General features: G+C 57.0%; 1 protein-coding gene across 2 annotated transcripts in view; it reads left to right on the top strand.

The window, feature by feature from the left end:
- RIPOR3 (RIPOR family member 3) overlaps positions 1-24,319 on the top strand; it is a 74,787-nt gene extending 50,468 nt beyond the window's left edge. For both annotated transcript variants that reach the window (XM_035025403.1, XM_035025402.1), the window contains 20 exons: positions 1,598-1,744; positions 5,017-5,095; positions 6,626-6,649; positions 6,964-7,017; positions 7,680-7,829; positions 8,018-8,081; positions 8,421-8,464; positions 8,661-8,786; positions 8,868-9,013; positions 10,606-10,735; positions 12,099-12,671; positions 14,444-14,574; positions 15,555-15,669; positions 16,320-16,455; positions 17,106-17,267; positions 17,866-18,027; positions 18,510-18,712; positions 19,746-19,829; positions 21,281-21,371; positions 21,814-24,319. In XM_035025403.1, coding sequence (XP_034881294.1) covers positions 1,598-1,744; positions 5,017-5,095; positions 6,626-6,649; positions 6,964-7,017; positions 7,680-7,829; positions 8,018-8,081; positions 8,421-8,464; positions 8,661-8,786; positions 8,868-9,013; positions 10,606-10,735; positions 12,099-12,671; positions 14,444-14,574; positions 15,555-15,669; positions 16,320-16,455; positions 17,106-17,267; positions 17,866-18,027; positions 18,510-18,712; positions 19,746-19,829; positions 21,281-21,371; positions 21,814-21,917 — 2,725 coding nt within the window. In that variant the 3' untranslated portion in view covers positions 21,918-24,319. The remainder of the gene's footprint in view (positions 1-1,597; positions 1,745-5,016; positions 5,096-6,625; positions 6,650-6,963; positions 7,018-7,679; positions 7,830-8,017; positions 8,082-8,420; positions 8,465-8,660; positions 8,787-8,867; positions 9,014-10,605; positions 10,736-12,098; positions 12,672-14,443; positions 14,575-15,554; positions 15,670-16,319; positions 16,456-17,105; positions 17,268-17,865; positions 18,028-18,509; positions 18,713-19,745; positions 19,830-21,280; positions 21,372-21,813) is intronic.
- Positions 24,320-25,899: the final 1,580 nt, after the last annotated feature.

The following is a 25,899-nucleotide window of genomic DNA, read 5'->3' as shown; positions in this document are numbered from 1 at the left end:
CACCGCTCCCCGATTTAGGGTCTGTTGTTTTCCCATTTAACAGAGAAGTAACTGAGGCTCGGTTTGTGCATTAGTGTAGAGGTGAAATTCCTTTGACAAAGAAACTCCCCCAAATACAGGCACTTAAATAAGACTGATTATTCTCCCCTGCACCCCTCCCCGCCTCCGACTTTGTGCATGCTCCCCCCACCTTTCTCTCTCCCTCTACTCCTCCCCCTCCCCCGCACCTCTCTCTTTTCCCCCCTTCCCCCCCTTCACCCCCCACCCCCCCCCCCGAACTTAGAAAGGGTAGCGGCTCCTTTAAGAAACTGACCCAGATGTTACTTTGAGTGTCATTTCCGCCCTTGTTTCTTCTGTGAGAAGGGAGTCCTGAAGCCGCACCTGGTGTCAGGGGCATCTGGGAGACAGTGTCTTTATTAGAGGATGGACTGAAGTCTGCCTGGTGGTGAGTGTGTCAGCTGCCCTGCTCTTGCACCTACGGGACAAGGCATAGGATCAGAGGACTCTAGAAGGGGCTCAGACGCCAGCAAAGCCAGCCCCGTACTGGGACCTGGGACGAGGGGACCCTCACCCTGTACGACTGCAGTCACTCCTGAAACGCGGGTGCATCCCTCAAGGGCTGAGAGACACAGCTGTCACTGCCGAGAGACACCAGTTCTTAGGATCATTCAACCCACGCCCCCAACTCCAGTAGGCTTAAGCAAAAAGGAGAACCAACTGGCTCCTGTAACTGAAATTCCATGGGCAGGTCTAGCTTCAGGCATAGCTAGATCCAGGAACTCATCGTCGTGTGGGTTTGGCCCGCCTCCCCCCGCTTCTCCCTGCGCTAGTTTCATTCTCCCTACACGATGCAAAGGACGTGGCGGGCAGTTCCAGGTGTAGGTTCCCCCAGAATAGCAATGCCAGAAGAAAGAACTCTTTTCTTGCCTGTGACTTTGGAACCAAAATCCAGGCAGGGTTACTGGCCAGATTTGTGTCCCATGCCTCTCCCTGAGCCAGGGGAGTGGAGTCTGTGGACTAACCCAGGCCTGGGACATGTGTTTGCCTCAGAATGCTGTGTATGGGTGTGCAGGTGCGTGTGTGTGTGCGTGTGTGTGCGTGTGCGTGTGTGGTGATTTGTCAGGCTACCTCCCTCCAAACCACATGTATAAAGAGCAGAGTTAGGGAGGTACCCCAGAGGACAACTGAGGTGCTATTTCCAGACGGAGGGGCATGGATCCCAGGCAGACAAAGCCAACAGGTGCCCGGGCCACGATCTGGCCTCCGGGCTTGTTTGCCCGTATAGACAGAGCACACTGAGCAGAAAGCTTTGGCCTTTGAGCTGCTTCAATGTATTTCTCACTGTGTTAATGTCTCATGTCTGGTTCTTCTTCGTCTTGTTTTAATCTTCAAATGCAAGCCCTCATTTTGCAGATGAGGAAACTGAGGCCCGGAGGGTCTTGGCAACTTGCCTGAGACCACACGGCTTGGTGGTGATGGGGTGGGACTCAGCCAGGCCTCCTGACAGCCTGGGGTTTGACCATTGATCCCGAAATGCCTGCCCCCCGGGGAGGGCTTTGTCCCAAATCCCTGCTCTGACCCTCCTCCCTCCTCACAGAAAGTCCATCCACGGGAACTCGGTGAGGTCTCGAATGCCTGCGAAATCCTCCAAGATGTACGGCACACTGAGGAAGGGGTCTGTCTGCCCGGACCCCAAGCCACAGCAAGTGAAGAAGATCTTTGACGCACTCAAGAGAGGCCTCAAGTAAGCACCCCGTTTGTTGCCCTTAAAATGCTTGTCCTCTGTCCTCGCCTGCTTCTCCTCTCCACATGTCCCTGAAGACCGCGGCTGGGTCTCGTCTGTGAGAGGCCACACAGGGAGCTAGCTCCTGCTTATTCACTTCACCCACAAGCATGTCCTGGGGGCAGCCCCATGCTCAGGCCTGTCCTCGGGTGCTAGGGATGCAGTGCAGGCTGCTGGAGGACCCTGGTCGCATGGAGCTTACGGCGTAGAGGGGAGACAGCAACGAGGGAGTGACATGATCAATAACGTAACTCCCACCAGCCTTAGTGCAGTGAAGGAAGGTGATGGCGAGGCAGCGCCTGGAAGCCTATCAGACAGAGTGACCGGGGAGACTCACCGAGGAGATCCGGCTGGTCGTGCTGGCCTCTGGGAGATAAGCATCCCGGGCAGAGGGAACAGCACAGGCAAAGGCCCCGAGGTAGGAGCGTGTAGGACAGGTGGCCAGGGTGGCTGGATTTGAGTGAAGGACAGCTGGACTGGTTAGCTGGGCAGAGGCCAGGACGGGAAGATTTAGTCACTCACTCCAGATCTTTTGATTGAGGGCTTATGAAGCGCCAGGCACAGGGTGTGGGAGTGAGCAACACACAGAAATCCCTGCCCCCGTGGAGCTTCCTAATGGGAGACAGAAAGACAATAAACAAAATATAGAGTAAGGCAGGTGGTGGTAAATAAATCAGGGTAAGAAGGCGTGGGGCTGATTTTATTTTTTTTATTTTTTCAAAGATTTCATTATTTATTTGAGAGAAAGAGAATGAGAGAGGGACAGCATGAGCGGGGGGGAGGGTCAGAGGGAGAAGCAGACTCCCCGCCGAGCAGGGAGCCTGATGCGGGACTCGATCCCGGGACTCCAGGATCATGACCTGAGCCGAAGGCAGTCGCTTAACCAACTGAGCCACCCAGGCGCCCCGGGGCTGATTTTAAATAAGGGGTTTCAAAGAAGTTCTCATTAAGAAGGTGACATTTGAGCAAAAACCTGAAGGGCTGAAGGAGTGAGCCCAGCAGATAATGGAAAAAGAACATTCTAGGCCAAGGAAGCCACACATGCAAAGGCCCTGGGGCAGGAGCATGATTAGAGGATTAGGGGAGTAGTGAGCAGACCCGCTTGGGAGCTGAGAGAGGGAGGGGTGAGGAGGTCTGGGGGACAATGGGGACCAGATGATATGGGTCCTTGTGAACACATGGTATTCACTCTGGGTGAGTTGGGAGCCATGGAGTGTTCCACGTGGGGGAAGGATGATCTGAGTTTGGTTTTAATGAGATCCTTCTGGCTGTATATGGAGAATGGACTGCAGGGGGCCAGGGCAGAAGCGGGGAGGCCGGTGAGAAGGTGACTGCAAGGGCCCAGGTGGGAGATGATGGTGGATTTGGCCAGGTGGCAGCTGGGTGGTCAGGGGACAGGGTCAGTTTCAGGATACATTTTGACAGTGGGACAGACAGGATTTACTGAGGGAGGGGTTGGGGGTGAAGAGGAAGATAAAAGGAGGGAGTGGGGGCACAAACCTGAGGTTCACGGAAGAGGTCAGGACTCTGGCTTAAGCTCAGTGTTGCCCCATGAGTAAGCTGCATGGAGGGAGGGGCCCTACCAGTAGCCCCTCCATGTTCCTCAACCCCAGATGCCCAGTTCAGGGGGCCTCCTCGCTCCCAGCAGCCACCGGCCCCACCCACCCCCGCCGCCCCCACTCTGTTCAAGTCTCTCCCATGGCTCTCTCCTACCCTTGGGAGGGCATTCAGGGTCCTTTCTGACCTTCAACCTTCCTAGACTTTTCTTCTATTATTCACTCCCCATCCTCACTGGTACCCCGAATGTGCCATCTTCCTTCATATGCCTGCACCTTGGCTCTTGCTGAGCGCCTCCTCAGCAGTGGGGAATCTCCGCAGACTGCCATTCGCCCATGTCCCTAGTTCAGCACACATGCACACCTTCTGAATCGAACGCTGTTCCTTCCTGCTGGGATGCCTGTCCCGCCCTCTGCCTCTTGTGATCCTGCTCTTTGTTCCTCACTAATTAACACCAATGACAGCAGCAGCTATAGCTTTTTCGGGGCTTTATACACATCGCATCCTTGAATCCCTGAAGAATGCTATCAGAGAATCTCCTAACCTCTTCCTCTCCTCAGTAGAGGAAACTGAGTCCCAAAGATGGGAAGCAACTTGTCCAGGGTCCCCACAGCCAGGAAGCAGGAAGTGGGGCTCCAGGGCCGGTGCCCACCTGCCCCCTGTCCCCCCCCACCGTACCGGGGTTAAGGGTAAATGTCACCTCCCCCACTTGCCACGTCCCGACTCCCCACCCAGGGGGCATCCATCGCCCTCCGCCCATGATGCACACTGCACATCCGGCCCAGCGCTGGCGCAGAGTGGGAGCGAGGGGCGTGTGCCTGGAGCCTGTCTTCAAGGGGCTCATCTCCCAGGACTGCCTCTGGATTCCTATAAGGACCACACATTTGGGACTCGTCTGGGCTCACTCAGTAGCATCCCCTTCTTCCTGGAGAGCCCCAACCCCTAAGTGAGCAATGGCCTGGTAGATGGTGGTGTAAGTGGGCCCAGAGAGGGTGAGTCCCCTTCCTGGGGTGGTCCAGTAAATCTGTGATGAAGCAGGATGGGCCCTCACCCCTGCCCCCCAAGTCCAGACCTCAGGTTTCATGTCTAAGGCTCTTTGGCTGGAAAAGAACATGAAATGTCCCCTCCAGGCCCACAGCTTTCTCTATGCTTCCCAGAACGGGTCTTCCGGGCCCTCTCTGGTCCTTGGTCCTAAACATGCTGACACCAGGATGGCCTGCCTTTGTCAGTGAGGGGGGCGTGCTCTTGCTGACCTCCCCATGGGCTGGGGCAAAAAGAGTGGCCTCTGGAGGCCACTGCCTGGTTTCAGATCTGGGTTCAGCCTCTTCCCTGCTGTGACTCTGGGCTGAGTTTACTTGCCCATTTTGAGGGTCAGTTTGCCCATCTCTAAAATGGGTATAATAACCATAGAACCTGTTTGTGTGGCTGTTTTGTGAATTGATGGAGAGACTTCCCATTTTGCATAGCCCTGGGCACACAGCCCGCAGCGTGTTGGGTCTGGAGGCTGAGCGAGCTGGGGCCAGGCTGCCGGGGGGCGGGATGGCTCTGCCGTCTGACCACCGAGCGCTGTTCCTCCTGGCAGCTGTGGCCGCCTCCGCTCCGGACACTGGTCACCGGGCCGTTTCTTTTCGTCTACTTGTTCCTGGGCAAACTCCTCTTCCTCGTTCTCCTCACAGGGAGTATCTGTGCATCCAGCAGGCCGAGCTGGATTACCTGTCAGGTCGCCACAAGGACACCCGCAGGAATTCGAGGCTGGTGAGACCTCTCCCTGCCCCTCCGCACCCGAGCAGCCTTGGTGGGGTGCTCCTGCCTCGCACCCGTGATAAAGCTCAGTCTCGGGACTCAAGGCCTAAGGAATGGACTGTCTATTTTCTGATGATCCCACCTCACTTGGCCCCTGAGGGATTTAACCTCACAGGTGGTTAGGAAGCTTCCACTCTCCCTCCCCCTCCTCCCCTCCCTCCCCTCCCTCCTCCCCCCGCCCCGGCTCAAGGTCCAGCAGTCCACCTCCACTCTGTGGCTCTAGAAGTGACTGTAAGGTAGGCAAGTGTATAAAGGCTCCTCCATTCTAGCTGCTCCCATTTCATGGGCGGGCACACTGAGGCAAGGAACGGCGTGGCCACGCTGGGGACCTGGGGTCCTGCCTCACTGGACACCGCTGCTTCTCAGCTTCCTGTGCAGTTACTTTTCCTCCCAAAGCCTTGAGAACTTTCCTATTTCTCTATAGCTTATGTGGAGTCTTAATTTCATAAGCGCACACATACAATTTCTCGTAAATGCCTACGTGGGAAAACACACACTTTTGGGGGGATTTAACCCACCTTTCCTTTTGCTTGACACCCCTTCCTCCCCAGTCTTCGGTGCCCCACCCTGTTTAACCCCTGAGGACAATCTAGGATTTCTCTTTCCATATTTTTCTCCCTGATCACATAGTCACATAAATACACAAATGCATAGAGAAGGTTCTGGTCAACAGTTGTCTTACAAAGATGAAGTCGCAACTTACCCACTGTCCCGCGTCTTGCTTTCTCTCTCTAGTGAATCTCTGACCTCGTGAAAAATCCTCCCGGCTCAGGCAGGGTGATTTAAGCTTAAACGAGAGCCTGTCTGGAAATAGAGTTTATCCGCACGTGGCCACGGCCACATTGACGTGTTGTGTGAGGCTGCGTGCAGACCACGTGGCAGAGACCACACGGCCCCCAAGGCCAAAAGTATTCACTATCTGGCCCTTTAGGCGAAGATCTGCTCAGTTGATAGCTTCTTTTTGTTGGCCGCCCCCTGGCCCCTGGTGTGGCTGGATTGATCTGGATTTGCATTTCCCCAAGCCTGAACCCCACCCCCCCCCCGGGGTGGGGGTGCCCTCCCTCAGTTCTTCTGGTCATGGCCGAAATCACCCCTTAAACAATCAGACCGCAACAGTCCCCATTTTGTCAAAGGCTTACTGTGTCCTTTACTCTTCATGACAACCGTATGGGGTGGGGGCTATGTGCTATGGCCACCCCATTTTACATGAGGACGTGGAGGCTCAGAGATGTTGAGTCACTGGCCTGGGACACACAGCTGGGAAATAGAGCCAGGCCGAGAACTGCATTACCCAAAGCGCGTGTGTTTATCACTCTTCCCCCGGGCTCTGGACAGGCCACTGATGACTGCAGGCCACAGAGGTGGGAGTGCGTGCTGGCTGTCATCTGAATTCAGGTGCCCCTGGGATGTAGCCTCATGGGCCTTGGAGGGGCACCTGGAGCCCTAACATCCTGTCCCTCACCCTCTTTTTCTCTCCCACAGGCTTTCTATTATGACCTGGACAAGGTGAGCGAGACTTTCTGTCTGCAGGGCTGTAAGAAAGGTGGGCCAGGCCTGGGTCCAGCTGCATGAGAGGGACCCATGTTTTTGCTCCCATTTCATCCCTCGGGCCATCCTGCAGGAGGGATACCTGGGTTTCCTCCCTATTTTACAAATGGGGAAACAGGTTCAATGATGAGCCTTCCTCAAGGATGGTGAGGGGCTGGCCTGGCTTCGAGCCCAGTTCTGTGTGTTAGTACCTGGAGGGGGGCGGGCAGGGGCTGGGGCCTGGGGGGTGGCCCAGGCTACTTTTAAAGCACCTCCTCTTTTTCCGGGAGAAGCAAACGCGCTCTGTGGAAAGGCACATCCGGAAGATGGAGTTTCACATCAGCAAGGTCAGCCTGCCTCCTGGAGGTCACGGGGTGGGGCGCGGGTTTGCTGGACCTCCACTGGGTTAGCAGGGGAGAGGCTGAGGAGGAGCAGGGACTGCAGGGGCTTGGCCCTGAGGTGGGAGTCAGGGAGGGGGATGCCGCTGGGCTCTCCAGGAGTGTGGGATTTAGATGGAAAGACCCCATGCTCCATCTTACAGGGCGAGAAGGCTGAGTCCAACCATCCCATTGTAGAGATGGGAGAGTAGAGGCCCAGAAAGGGCCAAGAATGGGCCCAAGGTCACACAGCGAGTCCTTTAAGCTTTATACTCTCCCAGCTCTTCCATATGCCCTTGCTTTGCTTTCCTGGGGGTCCAGTGGTGGGCAGGGTGTCACAAACCCACCTCCCCCATTTTACAGTCCAAAAGTCGGGCACGGGGAGGGGAAGTGATGCATTTACCCATCCAGGTCACTGGGTTTTACTGTGCGCTCCCAGGTGCTGGGGACACAGAGTGGATGAGCAATGTGGTCCCTGCCCCCGGGCCTCATATTCCCAGGGCAGGGGACCCAGGACCACCAGCCCAGTAGCGCAGGGCTGTGTGGCCTCTCGGAGGGTGAGCCGGGTAGGCAGGCCTGGGGCCCTGCGCCTCGGCATGGACAGTGCCCAGCAGCCCGTGCGCCCTCCGCAGGTGGATGAACTCTACGAAGGCTACTGCATCCAGTGCCGCCTGCGAGATGGTGCCTCCAACATGCAGAGGGCCTTCTCCAGGTGCCCGCCCAGCCGCGCCTCCCGAGAGAGCCTGCAGGAGCTGGGCCGCAGCCTGCAGGAGTGCGCCGAGGTGGGTGCAGAGGGCAGCCTGTGGCGGGGTGTGTGTGTCTGTGTGGGTGTGGGTGTGTGGCGCTGGACCCCGAAGAAGCATCCCTCTCTGCCCCCGGGCCTCTGGCTGGCAGGATCTGCGTGCCCCCCTCCTCCCACCTCACCTGGCCCAGGGCTGGGCGGTGAGCCACCTTGTGTGGGGCTTTGCAGGACATGTGGCTCATCGAGGGGGCCCTGGAGGTTCACCTGGGAGAGTTCCACATCAGGATGAAAGGTAACAGAGCTGAGAGCGAGTGGGCAGAAGCCAGTTTGGGTGGGGGCTCAGGCCTTCTTGGGGGCCCTGGGACTTCTGCTGAGGGTGGGGGTTTGGTCAGAATCCCAGGGGTCCAGGCAAAACTTTGGGTTTCCACTCATGGGACTTGTGACCTCAGCCGAGTCCTGTCCCCTGAGTTGGACATGACGGCCCAGTCCTGTCACTGTCCATCCTGATGATTTATCCCTCCCTGAAGTGGATACCCACACTTGGGCAGGGGATCCCCCAGTGAGGGCCCGAGGTCCATGCGGCAGGGGCAGAGCAGGCCAGGGAGGAGATGAGCCCGTCTCTGTGTTCCAGGCTTGGTGGGCTACGCACGCCTCTGTCCCGGAGACCAGTATGAGGTATGGCCACCTCCACTGTCAGGCCTCAGGGTTCCCCACCAGGCCTTTGGGGGTTGGGAGCTGCTGGGAACCAGGGTCCCAGCTGGGTTTCTGTCTCCACCCCCGCCTGGCCAGCAGGGAGGGCCCCCAGGCAGGTGGCAAGGGGGAGTGCCTACCTGGGGCAGCTGACCTATCCCTTCTTGGGCCGTGCCCACAGGTGCTCATGCGCCTGGGCCGCCAGCGCTGGAAGCTGAAGGGCCGGATCGAGTCAGACGACAGCCAGACCTGGGAGGAGGAGGAGAAGGTCTTCATCCCCACCCTGCACGAGAACTTCGAGATCAAGGTGGGTGGGGCCTGGGGGATGGGGCCAGGGTGCCCAGCGGCTCAGCTCAGACACCATCCACAACTCCCACCGCCCCCCCAGGTGACAGAGCTGAGGGGCCTGAGTTCACTGGCAGTGGGCACAGTGACGTGCGACATCACTGACTTCTTCACGACCAGGCCGCAGGTGATCGTGCTGGACATCACAGAGCTGGGCACCATCAAGCTGCAGCTGGAGGTGCTGTGGAAGTGAGTAGGGGCCAGCCGCCTTCTGGGGCTCTGAGGCCCCTCCCCAAGGCCAGCCCCAAACTCCCACCCACAGGGACTCCCACCCAGAGCAGAGATGTGAGGGGCCTCCCTGGCTCCCCCTGGTGGTCTGACCACACCCTAGCGCCCACCAGTGGACACCCTGCCCTCATTCGGCCCCAGAAAGGCTGGAGCCCAGACTTCTTTGTAGCCTCTGCCCACCCCACCTTCCCCGCCCCCCTGAGCTCTAATTCCCTTCTTAACTAGAGACCCGTGCTGGCCAGGACCCTTTCCAGGGGCCTCCTGGGCTGGGTTCCATGCAGGAGCCTTGCCTCTGCCCAGGAGGGCTCTCCTTACTGCTCCCAACACCTCATTCCCTGCTGGCCCCCGCCGTCGAGCAGTCACTTAGCCCCCCTGGACCATAGACCCCTTGGGTGGGGGACACTCATGAAAACAACCCCTGCCCGGGGTGGGAGCTCTCCATCAGGCATTGCAAAGGGGAAGGGGGAGTGCCCGTTTGGGGCAGCTGACTCATCACCTTCTTGGGCCGTTCCGTGAATGCTGGTGGTCTCCACAGGCTTTGTGTTTGCTCTTCCTCCATATGAAACCTAGTGTTTCGAGAGAATTCTCTTCCCTTTACTTCCCAAGGCAGGTGCAGCAGGAACTAAGGGCTGAGGCCTGCTTCCTCCGTTCTGGTGCTTGCTCCGACTGGTTGGGGCCAGTCTCTCTGGTTTCTTCTTCCTGGGGTGGGCGTCCGAGCCTGGGGTCACTGGATGCTGCTTTCTCCCCAGTGAGCTGGGTGAATTGGGGCGAGTGAGCACCCCCAGCCTGTGTCTTCATCTGTCTTGTGGGGGCTGAGCACACTTCTTCCGCGGGACGCTCCTCAAGTCTATAGGGTGGTGGGCAGCCCAGCACCAACCAATTGGAGTCCAGGCAGATCCAAGGCCGCAAGCATCCTGCTGGCTGCAGCCGTCCTAGGCAGGCAGGGAAGGCTTCCCAGGAGGTGCCTGCAGCGTCTGGGCCCCACACAGCGAGAGCCAGGCCTTTAAGCGAAGGAGAGCGAGCAGGTTTCTGTGAGGCGGGGAGGTTACCCAGACCTCCTGGCTCCCTGGGCAGGCTCAGGGAGGGCCCAGCTGAGCCCCACACCCCCTGTATTTCACACGTTCACTTTGGATTCCCAGCCTTACCTGTGACCAGGACCGACAGAGGTCCTTTGATAGATTATGGCGTCCCTTTTACAGATGAGGACGAGAGGGATGGTGACGTCGTTGACCCAGAAAATGGCAGAATTGAGTGTCCACTGTGCCTCTGCTGAGCTTCTGAGGGGACCTCTAAAGGGGGTGCCATTCACATGAGTGGTGGCCAATGGCTGCCCCTGGCCATTTGGCTCAGGGCCCTCAGGGTGGTGGGAGTCTGAGACGTTCCCAAGGGGGTTGCAAATGTGCACCTCGAGTCCCCAGGCCGTGCCTGTGACCCCAGGCCAGGCCAGGCCCCCGCCAAGCCTCCATCCCTGTTATAAGTCCCCCGGGTCTGGTCTGTGCGCCGGTGTCCTCCCAGGCGGTGATGGCACCCTGCCTTTCTGCTCTCTCCTCCAGCCCGTTTGATACTGAGAGCCTCCTGATGTCACCCAGCCCCACAGGCAAGTTCTCCATGGGCAGCAGGAAGGGCTCCTTGTACAACTGGACACCCCCAAGCACCCCCAGCTTCCGAGAGAGGTATTACCTGGTGAGTGAGCCTCCCCAGGGCAGGGATGCTGCGGTCACGCTGGGATTTCGGATGGGGGCAGCTCCCCGGGGGCCAGCATGCGGGGCTGGGTGGAGCAGCCTGGCGCCTCCGGAGGTAGCAAACTCTGGACTCAGCCTCCCTTGTTTGGGGGACATCCTGGGTGGTTTCCGGTGCTTTTTCTTCCTCGCTGTCAGCCCTCCATTCTGGGGGCCTCTGGACTTGGTTCCGGGTTTGGCTGGTTCTCCTGGAAGCCTGGAGTGGGGTTCTCTGGATGGTTCTACCACCCCCGCCATAACCTTGCCTCTGATTTACTTGTTTTAAAATTAAATTTAATGTATGTTTCTAGTAGGTAATACCTTGACATAGTGCACGGTAAAACATCTCTTTCCTGTGACCTCCAGAGATCTGGGTCCCTCCCTTAGAGCCAACTATTGTTATCAACTTCTTCCATATTCTGGACATGGTGGGCCCGGCATATACTTCAGTTTAAAAAAAAAAAATCACATCTGGTCCAGAGCATGGACTCTGGAACTAGACAGGCGGGGGTCAAATTCTGTTTATGCCTCTCACCTGCTGTGTGACCTTGGGCAAGTCACTCAGCCTCTCTGGCCGTCAATTTCTGTATCAGAGAACTGCGAACAACAGCACGACTCTGGTGGGGGTTTGCAAGGATTAAACGAGTTAATACATGAGAAGTGCTTGGCAGAAGGACTGACGAGAATAGCTGGTGCTGTGGGAACATCAGTTATCAGTGGTCTGCCTAAGGGGGGCGGGGGAGGGCTGCGGCAGAGGGGGCAAGGGCTTGCCCATTCACGTCACTCGTTCAGAACTCTGTGCCAGGCTCTGTTCTAGGCCAGGTGAGGACGGTGCCCTCAGGGAGCACCGCCTGCCCAAGGGGGTAGGGACAGTGAGAACAAAAGCCAGGAAGGGGGAGCGGACTGCTGGGGCAAGGTGGGACTTGCTCCTTAAAATAGGGTGTGCAGGGGAAGGTCCCCAGAAAAGGTGCCATTTGACTGAGGGCCTGAGGGGACAAGGGCACGACCACAAAGACCTAGGGGGAAGAACGTTCCAGGAAGAGAGAACAGTCACTGCAAAGGCCCTTGGCCAGGAAGGCGCGGAGCCTGGAGGCCAACAGCTTGGTGGCCTCAGGGGCTGGAAAGGAGTGAGTTCGAAGGACGATGGGGATCAGGGCAGAGAGGCTGCAGGGTCCTGTCAGCACCTCCAGGCCGCCGGTCACCTTGGGCCTCAGTCATGTTGACAGGGTGGGTGTGCAGCGCGAGTGTTTAGGGAGGGAAGCGCCGCCGGGGGCCTTGCCTTGGTCTCCGGTGCGACAGTAAGGATGCTCCTGTATCCCCCTCCCCAGTCTGTCCTGCAGCAGCCAGCGCGGCAGGCTTTGCTGCTGGGGGGGCCAAGGGCCACCTCCATCCTCAGCTACCTATCTGACAATGACCTTCGGGGCCCTGGCCTGCGGAGCCAGAGTCAGGAGCTGCCCGAGATGGACTCCTTCAGCTCCGAGGACCCCCGAGACACGGAGACCAGCACATCGGCATCCACCTCAGACGTGGGGTTCCTGCCCTTGGCCATTGGCCCCAACTCCTCCATTGAAGAGGAGGCCCAGAAGGACCCCCAGCCCCTGGGCCTCCTGCCAGAGATGGACCACCTGGCGGAAGGCTCCTTTGTGGAGCAGCCTGGCTGGAGGAATTTGGGAATAGAGGGCCCCAACCTGCCACAGGGCTCCCCATTCCACAAACATGCAGCCCCGGGTAGCCAGAAAGACCACGGTGAAGGAGAAACCGAGGACAGAGTGGACGGGCCTGAGGTGAGCCTCGAGAGGCCCCTGCAAGAGGTCCTGGATTTACTGAGGTCCGTGGACCCCACCCAGCCGCAGCTGCGGGAGCTGGAGTACCAGGTTCTTGGCTTCAGGAACCGGCTGAAGGTAGGTTTATTCATCAAGGGGCGGCAGCCCTGATTTAGCAGTGCCTAACAAGGGGGAGTAGTCTCTGGGGCCGGCCGGCCTGGGCCAGCATCCTGGGCAAGGTCTTCCCTTGGGGCCTCAGTCTGCGCATCTGTCAAGTGGGGAGAACAAAGGTCCTCAGTGGCCGGGAGGAGGATTATAAGAGGAAGTCGGGGATCACAGTAGATAACCCGCTCCACGTCTGGCCAAGAATCCGGCCCCATCTGGCATCTTCTGACCCGGGCAGGTTGGGGCTGAAGCTGGGTGTTCCATTCCCAAACCTGGGGTGTGTTCGGGGTCACAGCTGGTGCCACAAAGTCCCCGTGCAACCGCACACCCTCCCCTGAACCTGCTTCTCGGCAGGGCCTGCGCCGAGGGCCGTCCTCGGGTGGCTCTCAGTGGCGCTGGCCTGGGCAGGTTATTCAGTTTTTCCAATTACATAATTTTAAGTGTATGGGCAATAAAACGTGTAACGCGAGCACCTAGGTACACACTGGGACTGAAGTAGTTTAACGGCTCTCTTCAGAAATTATTTGGGGGGATTTCGAGATTCAGAACAGGCCCAGCCGCAGTGCCGAGGGGCCTAGTGCTCCCGAGCGCAGGGAGGCCGTGACGGGCCTGGGAAGACGCGTGTGCGAGCTCAGCCGCGTTCCGGTGCGAGTTAGGGCTGGGGCGGCTTGAGCTCAGTGTTAGGGACTCGTCGGTGGAAGGTCAACACTGTGTCTTCACCCAGAAGCACACATAAGACAAGGTTCGGTACTGACGGGCTGATGACAATGTTGTGACCACCGGAGGCTCACGGTCTCTGCGTTTCCCCTAGGGGTGATGTTTGGTACACCGCGGATTGTGAGAACCGAGTGTGTGTGTGTGTGTGTGTACAAGAGAGACCCGAATCTCTGCAACTAGCCTTGTTATTCTCGTTAGTCAAGGTCTTCTCTGTGGGCTCCACCTTTGGGAGCCTCGTTCTGGCTCCCAAGGCAGGATCTGGGAGCACTCTGTGGGGGACGAGGCCTGGGCGTGCCGGGGATGGGGACACAGCCAGCCCCGGAGTCCCGCCATGAATCGAGAGGAGACCAGCGTCTCCCGCAGTGGGTTTCTAAGCGCCGAGGAAGGACCTGCCTTTGAGAGCTGTGGCACCAATACTCTCTCCCCACCCCCCCCAGTCAGGGGGTGCCTCAAACGTCCCCTCCTTCCGCGTTTCCCTGGGAGAAGAGACACTTGAGATCTAGAGGCTCGCCTGGCAGCCTGTGAGCCTCCTGAAGAGGTTCTGACCCACGCCATCTTTTTAAAGTAATTTGGAATTGGTGGCCAATATTTAAAAACTGGCAGCTTCCCACAAAAGTCTAGGTTTCCAGCTTTTTTTTTTTTTTAAAGAAAATGGAACGATCTGGCAACCCTGGCCCCACATTCCCGAGTGGCAGGTGTCAGCTGGGGCAGAGCAGCAGCCTGGCCTCTTGGGGGGAGGACGCACGTTCTGCTCCCCACCTGCCCCACTCACTCACTCCTGTCTCGCCCTGTCCCTGTGGGCTCTGTGAGCCAGGTGAGGCTTTTCAGATCTGCGTCCCTTGTGCTCCCGAGCCATACCTTGTCACAGGCTACTTGGGAGGGACCTCGGGCAGGGCCGCGCCCCCGTGCCCGTCCTTGAATTGGGGGATCACACTTGGGCAGCTGAGGCTCGCAGCCCTGCTGATGGACGGTGCTCGTGAGCCCCCGTCCTCAGGGTCTGCCCTAAGGGCTTGCTGCTCCGTCCACAGCCCCGCAGAGCCCGCCAGGAGCACGCCTCTGCCGAGAGCCTGATGGAGTGCATCCTGGAGAGCTTCGCCTTCCTCAACGCTGACCTTGCCCCGCAGGACCTGTCCCTGTTTGGGGGCTGCCAGGGTCCCCAGTAAGTGCACTCCCCTCCCAGCGTTGACCCCGGGGACCAGCCTCAGTTCCACGCTTCCTGTCGGCCTCCTGGCCGATGCCTTCCATCACCCTGGGCCCAATTTGTACCTCTCTTGTTTCTCTGTCGTGCCCTCGCCCCTGCATGCCCACTGCCCAGCGCAGAGCAGACCTGTGCTGACCACTGAGTGAATGACCGTCCCCCAGCATGGTGCTGAGCTCTGAGCAATGGGCTCTTTTGTTTATCTTAAAAAATGACGATAAGGTACAAGGTAGAACCTCTGTACTCTGCCTCACGAACGGGCAGCAGTGAGCAGTGACCCATGCTCCCTGTTCTTCTGCACAATTCGCCCTGACCTCTGACACCAACTTCCTTCTCAGCTCAGCAGCCCCCACTTGCCCTGCTCACGCCTTGCTCCTGTACCAAATCTCAGCAGCACCAAAGAGGATACACAGTAAACTTTTTCTCCTCCTCTCGCGATCCCATGGGGAGGGGGTGGCACTCCCACCTGCCATCCAGTGTCACAGTGTCCTCAGGCCTCGGGCTCAGCTCCTACCATGAAGCCAACATGGTGCCAGGCCGGCTGGCTGGCAGGGTTGCACTTACCCCTCACTGCCCCGAGCTTGGTATTCCTGTCCCCACTTCACAGATGAGTACACTGAGGCCAGGGGGGCAGGCCGGTCCAGAGACACAGAACTAAGGATTAGTTTGAGCTTCTGACTTTAGGTCGCCCACCCGGGAAGGTGTCCCCAGCTGCCCCGTCTCCAGGGCCCATGCCAGGCCAGCACCTGTTTTGAGTTGTTGCCGGCTTTTGCTGCTTTTCCTTTTCTCTTAGTTTTCTCCTTGGTCTAACTCTATCTCCCTGGGACCTGGAGTGGGCCTCCCTGACCAGAGCTCTGCAAGGAGGGAGGGTTTCTTCTACCGTTGGAGGGAGCCAGGCTGCTAACTGGAATGGTCACCCGGTTCTTCTCAATCCAACTCAGGAAGGACAGGACCCCGCCCCCACAGAAAGCGTCATCTGGGGAGCTCACGGCCGGCACCCTGGAGCTGGACAGGCTGCTCACGGTCCACCTCCACGTCTGCAAAGCTCTGCTGCAGGTGGCTAAGGGGTGGGGGTGGGGAGGGCTTGCTGGGAAACTGGGTTGGGGGTCCTCTTTGCGAAGAACTGATCTTTGGGGGGGGGGGGGGGGGAGAGTACGGCGCAAGGAAGAGAGACACCCCCCCCCCCAACCCTGAGGGCCAGTGAGACAGAGGAGGTTCCTCTGTGGAAGGTTCAGGCCTGGGTGAATAGCCACGTGGCTCTTACACATCCCAAGTGCTGAACCAAAAGCAGTGGCCGCGGCTCCTTCGGCTGCAGACGCCAGAACTCCAATCCAAGCTGGCTCAACCAGAAGGAACTTTCTGGCTCACAGAATTGAAAGGCCCAGGGGTAGGCTTCGGGCCCAGCTGGATCCAGGGTTTCAAATATCATCGTAACCGGGTCTCTCTCGGCTCTGCTTTCCTGCGTTGGCTGGCTTCACCTTCAGGCAGGCTAGCCCTTTCGGGTGGCAGAGGTCGCCCGGGGCAGTCACGGCCTGCATCCCACCATCTCTGCCACCTTGGTGAATCAGGAATCCCCGGATGACAGTCAGAGAGCTACTGTCGGGATAGAAAGGATGGGCAGGGGGGAGGTGGGAGCTGCAGTCTTGATCGCTGACCTCAGGGGCCATGTTCTGTGCTAACCTGGAGCATCGTGGGCTGCTTTCCAGAAACTGGCCTCTCCTAATCTGTCGAGGATGGTCCAGGAGTGCCTTCTGCAAGAAGCTGCGCAGCAAAAGCAGGTTCTGGAGATGCTTTCCGTGCTTGATTTTGAGAAGGTCAGCAAGGCAACATCCATTGAAGAAAGTAAGTAACTGCCCACCACCCACGGGCTGCTCCTGTGAATGGCTTGAAACGATGGGCTTCGAAGCCCAGGGGAGCCTCGTCTTCCCTCCTTTTGTGCAAAGTTACCTGGAGCCCAGGGGGGACATTTTGGGGTGGCGACTGGGCTGTGCTCTGACACTCAGTCTTACGTGCCACCTTGGGAGTCGGCGGCACATACCCTTCTGTCAGCTGTGTGACTCTGGGCAAATGATTCACCTCTCTGGGCCTCAGCTTCCCCATCCGTATAAAGGGGAGGCCACGGGAGAGTGTTCAGTGAGGTAATCCCCAGGCCACATTCGAGGCGCAGAGGGTGCACTCAAACATGAACAGTACCTGTGACCCCAGCCCTGCCTCTGCCCCCCACGGAACCTCCCTGTGTCCATGAGGAGAGGCCAGAGGCAGTAGCTGTCCCCGCGCTGTGGGGGCTGCGGGGAGAGGCCCGGGGAAGGCAGTCACAGCTGAAGTTGCTGGTCCTCGTGGGTCACAACTGGGAGGTGGGAAGGGAAGCTGCATGACATCCGGTCACCCCTCGCCTCCCTGACCTCTCAGGCCTTAGAGCGGGAGGAAATCCTTGGGCCGCCTCCTTGCCGGCCCTTCCCCACCACCAGTGGGGTCCTGACCCGGGCTTTCAGTCGTTCCGCAGGCCACTCGGAGGAAGGGGTGCCTGAAGCTGTGGAGAGGGTGCACGGAGCCCGGCAGGGTCCTGTCCTGTCCCGCCACGACACTGCTGAACCAGCTCAAGAGAACGTTCCTGCACAGAGTCCGAGGGAAGTACCCGGGACAGCTGGAAATAGGTACCCCCGCCCCCCACAAGCTACGCTGTGCTGAGTCCCCCCCGGGGCCTGGTCCTAGCCCTGCCTGCACCCCCGTGTCTTCATGGCACCAAAGGGACGGCGTCTCTCAACCTGCCCCCGAGCCGCCTCCTCTCACGGGGGACGGGAAGGAGTCTGCGGACCCCCGAGCTGCCGCCGTTGGCCGGTTGGCACATTTCTGCAGATGGACTGCGCAGCTTCCACCAGAACCTTAAAGGGGTTCAGAAAGAACATTTATGGGAAGGTAGGCAGGAGAACGGTGTCTTCCAATGTTGGCTGGACTCTTCCTCAGAACGCAGAGCATCTCCCCTGCAGGGGCTCTGGAACTTGGGCCGCCCTAACCGGCGCCTGGCTGCTACTCGGCCTGCATGTTCCCAGGCGCCCGCGAGGCCTGGCCCAGCCCAGGGCAGGGGAGGCACCCCAAGAACGCCTGACTCGGGGCCTGCAGACCCCAGCTACCGCACGCTCCTCCTGTCAGGCAGAGGGGGCCCAGGGAGGGGCACCGACCCCGCCGCGCCTGGCCGAGAAGCTCCGAGGGGCCTGGTCTCTCTGCTCACGGCCTTCTCCTGTGTTTCGGCAGCGTGCAGGAGGCTCCTGGAGCAGGTGGTCAGCTGTGGCGGGCTACTGCCCGGAGCCGGGCCCCCCGAGGAACAGACGGTCACCTGGTTCCAGTTCCACAGCTACCTTCAGAGGCAGAGCGTCTCTGACCTGGACAAGCATTTTGCCCAGCTCACCAAGGAAGGTAGGGGCTGGGAGGGTGCTGGCCTCCCAGCAAGGTGGTGGGAAGGGAGGGCCATCCGTCCGCGGAGCCCTCTGTCCTGGCTGTCTGCAAGCCCGTTTCTCAGAGCCACTGCGTCTTTCCCCTCCGCCGGTTCTCCGGAGAACCCATATTTAAGGAGATGGCACGGTCAGCCCACGTAGGGGAGTAGCTCCGAGGGAAGGTTTTACAGAGCGCAGAGCAGAGGTCAGAGCTGGATACGAGAGGGACGCGCGGCCAGCCAGTGTCCTTGAAGTAGGGGCGGAGGTGTTATTAATCTTCAGGGTGTATCTGATCCCTTGCTAGAAAGCCTTCCTAGAGGTTCCAGGAGGCCCCTGGGAAACCAATCCGGACTGAGCCTTGGTGGTCACATGGGCCTCCGCTGGGCTCCTGGCAGCAGCCAAACGGACCTGCAGCCATACCGCCGACGGCAGCCAGAGGGACGCTGGCCCACTTGTGTCTTCCAGTGACACTTGTCGAGGAGCTGCAGTGTGCGGGGCAGGGCAAGACGGTCCGGAAGCTGCAGGGGAAGCGGCTGGGCCAGCTCCAGCCCCTGCCCCAGACACTAAGGGCCTGGGCACTGCTCCAACTGGACGGGACTCCACGAGTGTGCAGGGCAGCTAGTGTTCGCCTGGCCGGCGCAGCCAAGAACAAGAACTTTCGGGAAAAGGTATGGCGTGAGCACGGGAGGCAGCAGCCCCCTGGCTACGTGTGTGTGAGCTGCGGGGAGGTCGGCTTTCTCTCTCAGAAAAATACTCCAAAGGAGTGAGTGATGCTGTGAAGGGGGCGCATTCGCTGCAAGTTGTTTCGGTTTTTCAAAGATTTTGATTTTTTAAGTAATCTCTACACCCGATCTAACTTACAACCCCGAGATCAAGGGTCACATGCTTTACCGACGGAGCTGGCCAGGTGCCCCGAGACGTTCTGCTTTAGGGATGTGCCCGTGGGTGAGCACAACCCTTCTCCCGCTGTGGCCCTGGGCGACACCAGCCCTGCAGAGGGACCTGGGCTGGACTGGGCTGGGGCTGCCAGGCCACCACCCGAGGATCCCACAGAACCTCACGCCACCGCCTGACCACCTCGTTCTCTTGGTGCTTCCGACACAACATATCCTACCCATTTGGTCTGAGATGTCGCTGGCGTGTAGAATGAAGGGGGCAAGACCGAGGCCTTCTGAAGGTCTCTTGGGCCACCCCACGGCCAGGTTGCATTCTCACATGCTTCCTAATGAACCTGTGCCATTTTGGGAAGCCAGTGGCAGCTCTCTTCTTGCTGAGGTGGCCGAGGGGACGGGGCCATCGCTGTGACTGGGAAAGGGGGCCGAAGGGAAGAGATGCTTTGTCCTCGGGACTCAGGCAGCAGCTCTGCTTTCGGCCTACGAGGCCGCCTCCCTCTCTACGCCCAGTTCTTTGGTTGGCCCCAGCCGGACATCTGATTTCTCTGATGTCACATTTTATCTCGATTTGGGAACTATTATTAGACAGAAAGAGCGTTTTTCATTTTGATTACCATCAGCCCAGGGACCAGTGTTTTTAGAGATACACCAAATGTTGCAGTGGACACCCCGAGACTGGGTGCACCTGGCGCAAAGAGGAATAGGTCAGGGCCCGATTCTTGTTTAGAGCAAGATAAGCAGGGCTCAACTTACGGCCAGCATCGGGAGGACTGGCCAGCCCCCCACTCACAGCAACCTCCTTCCCCAGGCTTTGCTTTTCTACACCAACGCTCTGACCGAGAACGATGCCAAACTCCAGCAGGCTGCATGTGTGGCACTAAAACACCTCAGGGTGAGTCTAACCTGTCCTCGCCAGGGGCAGGGAGAAGCCCAAAGTTAGTTCATGTCAAAGTTATTCCACTGGGACCCCCCCCCAAAAAAATTACCGCCAGCAGAAAAAAAAAACAAAACAAAAACAAACAAAAAAACAAAACCCAAAAAACAAAAAAACCTAAAGAACAAAAAACAGCCCCTGAAAAGCATGTGTCCGCTCCACCCGCAGAGGCCCCTCGACAGCAGTCAAGGAGCGTTGGCTCTGACTCTGATTGAACAAGCAGGTGGCCCCAGGGACTCACTTCTGAGGCCTTGCACTCTATGTTGTAATATCCTCAATCAAACAATTTCTAAAAGCGCCATCAGCTCACTGTAGGGAAAAAAAAGGTGTAAAATACAGAAATGTAGAAGTTATCCATCATCCCAATAACTTAGCAGAAAGTACTGTTGGCATTTTGCTGTATTTCTTGTTTGTGGGTGTGGGGGAGCATTTAAAATTGTTGATCGTGCTAAATACAATTTAAAAGCAGTGAGTGAAATAGGAACTCAGTGGCAGGCTGGCAGCACTTTCGAAGTCTCGATGAAGAAGCCGTCTTAAGTTAACGGACTCCCCCACTCTCGTGTGGTAGAAAACTGAGGTTCATCATCCATTTTTGTTATCATAAATAGTGTCATTATGAGCATCTTTGTGCACCAAGCCTTTAAAAATATATATATATGGAGTTCTGAATGATCTCCTTAGGCTTAACTCTCCGAAGCATGACTCCAGGCCAGAGAATATGAAACGTGTGGAGCCTCTAGATACAGCTCAGCCACTTAGACTCACAAAAGCAGATGGGAGAGGATGTCCATCTTGCCTCCACCTCACCTGCATCTGGAACTCTCATTTTAGAAAAACCATTGCCAATCTGCTGGATGAAAACTAGATTAAACTCACTCACCCCATTCATTCTGGAAAGAACCACAGAGAAATTCTAAGAGGACCACCTGGTTATAATCAACCAACCAGTAAGGGGGTAGGGCTGGGTGCCCTGTGGAGGAGGCTGAAGGAGCTCTGGTCCTTGGCCCTGGAGGAGAGGACCAGGGTCAGCTGTGCCCAAACCTGGGCTCTGACTGATGCTCTCAGTCTGACCAGGAGGGGACCGTCAGGAGAGCAGGGAGGAGGTAGGAACGTCCCAAGGGAAGCAGGTCTTCCCATTTTCAAGACAGGCCTTCTAGAAGGTATCCATAAAGCTCTGCCAATGGCCTGGCTCACAGGCAGGTGTCACGATGGAAAAGGTCAGGCACTTCCAATGGCACTCCTGATGAACTTGACGCCACAAAAGAAACCTGTAAGCCTTCAGAAAAGGAAGGGGCTGAGGCCCCGAAGTCCATGCCAGGGCTGGTGTCTTGCAGAGCTTATAAAAGTAGATTCCACCTGCTACTTAAAATGTTCCCTAACGGATCCTCCCCTCCCCCCCCCCCCAACAGGGCATCGAAAGCATCGATCAGATCGCCAGCCTGTGCCAGTCTGACCTGGAGGCTGTGAGGACAACAGCCCGGGAGGCCACACTGTCGTTCGGTAAAGTATAGCATCGAACGCCGGGCACGGTGCAGTGGGGTGCCCCGAGGACCTCCAGGAGGTGGTGCCAGAAAGGCCACGGCCAGCACACGGGCTGGGCGCTGTTAGTGACCCGTTTAACCACATTTGGCCAAGACAGGTCTCCTTCATGGTTGAGGTGGCAAGAAGTGCTATTTTCCCTCTTAAGCTTCAGTTTATGATCCTGGGGAACGAACACCAGATGCAAGGCAGGGATACAGTTCAGCAGATTCTGTCTTGAATGTAGCAGCGAGGCACTGGGTCTACGTGAGGGGCCGGCAGGAGCTCCCCCAATGCTCCCCGCCTCTGCCCCTTACAGCAGCACGCCAGACCCAGGCGTCAGTCAGCACTAGGCCATCTTGGCTCCCCAGAGCAGGCACACCGAGGCGGGGGACAATCCAGTGACAGCACCTTCGTATTTCAGGTGAGAAAGGACGCTTAGCTTTTGAGAAGATGGACAAACTCCACTTGGAACAAAGAGAAGAGGCCTTTTGCCAGGAAGCGGATGTTGAAATCACGGTATTTTAAGCCTCAGCCGATGAGTTCCAACGTGGCACCTTTGTCTTCGCTCTGCCCCGCCCTGACGCAGGGGCTGAGTTTGGGGTGGGGGAACGCTCTGTGCCCCCACTAAGTGTGAGCTGGCCCAAGCTGCTCCATCTCCAGACCAGTTACAAAGGCCAGGGGCACAGATGAGGCCTTTCGTACCAGAGCAGAAGGGGCTGCAGGGCTGTAGAACTTCAATCACACGGTCAGCTTTTGCTTCTGAGGACCGGACCTTCCCCAGCCAGCTGCACTACCCAGGGGCCACAGCCAGGCAGGACGAGGCCTGCAGCGAAAAGCTCCAAGAGGAACGCGCGGCACTTGGGGTCTCCCTGCGGGTTCTGGTTCCATAAGGACTGGGAGTGAACTGGCAAGCGGGCTGACTGCTCTTGCCGAGGATGCCGTGGTCATGTCGGCAGCAGCAAGCTGTCCCCTCGACAAGCTGGGGACGATGGGAAGGCACGCAGCCAGGGTTTCACGATTCACGCTCTTAACCCGAGCTGCAGCCCAAATGCCACCACGGAGCCTGCTGACCACGGACCTTATTCCCCCCGCCGAGAAACCCTGCGTGTCAGGTCAGGAACAGCGTTCACTCTGACCTCACTCATCAACGTGGAATGAAGCTTCTGAAGCAAGTCAACATACGGCCTACTAAATAAACTGCTTCGGAAGTCATAAGCTGGTTTGAAAAAAGATTTCACTGAAGAACATGTTCAAAGAAAGAAAATTCATTTCCTATTTAAATCTATTAAAAAACCTCCAACACGCCTCAAACTGTTTTTGTGTGGAGCTGTACAGAGACAGCCTGGGGTATGAATGCAACACCTGACAAAGGCACTGGGGACTCTGTGACTGAAACCTTCTCGTGTAAATTTCCTGTATATAATCTGTGCTTTTCGGTTGAACTTAAGTATTTATTTGCCTTGTCCCTAAGTTCGATTTTCTGAAATTTCGATTAAAACGATTTTTATGGGTGTTTCCCTTTACCTGAAAAAAGTAGAGAGCAGTGGTTGTATCCCCAAACCCCCCGGGGAGGGAAAGAGCAGCCCCTCCGGCCCGAAGGCGGGCTCCCCGATACGCGGCTCTAACGGAGGGCGGCCCTGCCGCCTCAGTGCCCTTGGCACTCCCTGTGCTGGCAGAAGGCCCCCCGAGTGCCCTCTCCTACAGATACCAAGCAGCACGGCCCCTCCTTGTCTAGCCCTTGGCCTCATCTGATTTCGGCACCGAAGTTACGAGTTCAGCAATTTTTTTCCCCCCACACCGGCATTCCACCTCTTCGTGAAAGCTTAGATGCCATTTTTATATCTGAAACCAAGACTGAAGAAGTGACAGTGGGTGTGACACCACCATCCCGTGGCCACATGACCATAGCGCGTGTTTACTCCCCAGTTCCGTGGATCCTGCCAGGAGGCCCAGCGGCCAGTCATACAACCCTGGAGGATATAAGGGAATTTTTTGTCCTATTTTTGCAACATTTTATAAATCTGAAATTATTTCAGAGCAAAAAGTCAACCGATCACTTTAGAGAAGATTAACGGCGTACAAGGAAGGAAGACTAGGTGACTTTTTTTTATCCCGTCATTTCTCTGTCCAGCGTGGCTCGACAGAGGTCCTGAGAAGTGGTGACCGTGGGCCTCATGGACAGCCGGCTAGGGACACATTCTGAGCAGTCCTCCAAGCAACTTGAGGAGGTTTGCTAAGGCCGCCCAGGGCCCTGGACATTCAGAAGGTGGGTTCTGTCGTCGTCTAAGAAGCTGGGTTGAGGCCGGAAGTGTCAGTAAACTCACCGGGAAGGGAACGGCCCCCCAGCTCAAAGGCAAGCACAACCCCGGGAGGCCGCAGTAACTCTTGGCCACCTGACCGACAGCACCTGCTTCTCGGTGGCGGCAAGAAACAGGAGGTTCCCGCCCTTTAGGCCCATTAAACAAAGGCATGGGAGGCACCCCAAATCCATGTTCTTTAGAAAAAAAATTTTATTGTTGCAACTAAAATGCAAACCCATCATTTATATGGCAAGTTGGAAATCTGTACAGTTCGACAGTTCTGTGAGGTCACAGAAGACCCTGAGATGCGCCCCCCACCCCCCATCATGCATCCATGTATACACACACCTGAAAAGGTATTCTACCAAAACACCTCACTTTTTTTGTGTGTTTTTATTTTTGTAAAAATGGTTTATTCCATGGCCATTGTAAAAAATAATGACCTGATGAGTAAATATTGGCTTAAGGCATATAGCAGAGCAGCTCGCTACTTCTCTAACATACGTGTAACAAGATGGACGGCCATCTGTTTTCCAAGGATAAGAGGTTAAACCAGTATATCCATTTTGAAATGCTACTATATATACACACCCAAACTACTACATACATATACAGGACTTCAAAAAACAAACAAACAAGCCCAACTCAAAAATGCTTACAGCCTCTGGCACCTCAGCCTCATCCACACCTCACCAAGGCTCTGCGGAGCGATGCCTCAAACGTTCCCACCACAGAACTTCTCTGCACGGGCTTCTAACACGTGAAAGGCAAAATGTGAAAATGCTGGCAGAAGAGCAGCTCGTGAGCTACAGCTGCCTTGTTTTTGTTTTTTCTTGTTAAAAAAGCCACTTAACGTGGAGGTCTCAAGTTCCCTTGCAGGAAGAGTCGTGAGCACCATCAGTCCCCAGGATTCAAGGGCGGGGGCAGACGTGGCTCTCAGCAAGGCCCCCGGAACAGGACGACGGCAGGCGGACTCCGAGGGACTGTCACCCAGATTGCTTCAGGACGTGTGGTTTCCAACAGTTGCCTTGGTTCCAAATCACCGTCTGCTTGAAGGAGCGTGAACTTCTGAACGTGGAGGCTGATCCCCAAGGTGTTGGGGGGGGGGGGGAACCCTGCTTGCCTAAATGTCCAGAGCGTGAGGTGTGACTGCGGCTTCCCATACCCTTGGAATGTCTGAGTTACAGTGCGACCCGGATGGACAAGGCCAGGCCGGGTCTCACCAGGAAGTCACCAGAGTGTCATGCCAGGAATTCGGCAAATATCTCTTACTGGAAAACATCACTCCATTGCTGAATGGCGATGATTTTAGCAAGTCTTAGGAACCACAGCCATGGAATGATCAGATCATGCAAAGGTAGACTGGACTTGTACATGGGGCACATTAATAAGCAGAGAGCGAAGTATTTCTAGCACGTGGTATTTGATGGGGACACAAGACGACCGTACATGCATTCTAATACACACAGGGAAAGCAGTGATTGAGAACAAGGTTCTAGCAGATAACCGGGAGGGGGTAACTGGGACAAAGTAATCTCACGTCATGTATCTTAAATATCCAAATGTTCAGTATATATCATCCCATGTTCTATAAACATATGCCAAACCTCTGCTCACCTTACCCACAATGTCACGAAATAACGACTGCTTACAACCGTCCTCCTTCCTAGTACTGGTCTGACGCAGCAGGCTCATGGCAAAGTCTTACGTTCCCAGCACTACCTGAGGGTTTATTATTGTACTTTTTGATAAAGCCCTTGATGCAAGGCTGACATCAAAAATTTTAATACATTATTGGTTTAAGAAAATGCTAGTGCACTATGGATGCCTTTGGGGAAAACGACAAGAACAAAGAAATAAATACGGAGCGGAGAGGCTCACCGCACAGTCTCCGCGGAGGCCCAGGGGGCGGACACCGTCTGCTGCCCACCGGGATGTGCTGGGCCGCACCAAGAGGGAGCGTGCGGCAGGGCGAGCCTCGCGACTTACGCAGGCCACCAGCACCGGACTCTCCTTTGCTCTCCTCAAAAAATGGGCTGTGGATTTGGTATGCGAAGAAAGGGAGGGGCAGCAAAGTCCAAAGGAGTAACAACCAACAGCCCGGGGCGGGTGGTTTCAGTGCAGAACAAACGTCCGTCCAGGTCACGGCTGGCTACGCTGTCCTCGCCCCCCCCCCCCCCCCCCCCCCCCCCCCCCCCCCCCCGCCC

The sequence above is a fragment of the Mirounga leonina genome, unplaced genomic scaffold, assembly GCF_011800145.1.
Source record: "Mirounga leonina isolate KUSES-001 unplaced genomic scaffold, KU_Mleo_1.0 Mir_195, whole genome shotgun sequence".
NCBI lineage: Eukaryota > Metazoa > Chordata > Mammalia > Carnivora > Phocidae > Mirounga > Mirounga leonina.
The sequence above is the reverse complement of the archived record's forward strand: the minus strand, read 5'-3'. Positions and strand labels throughout refer to the sequence as shown.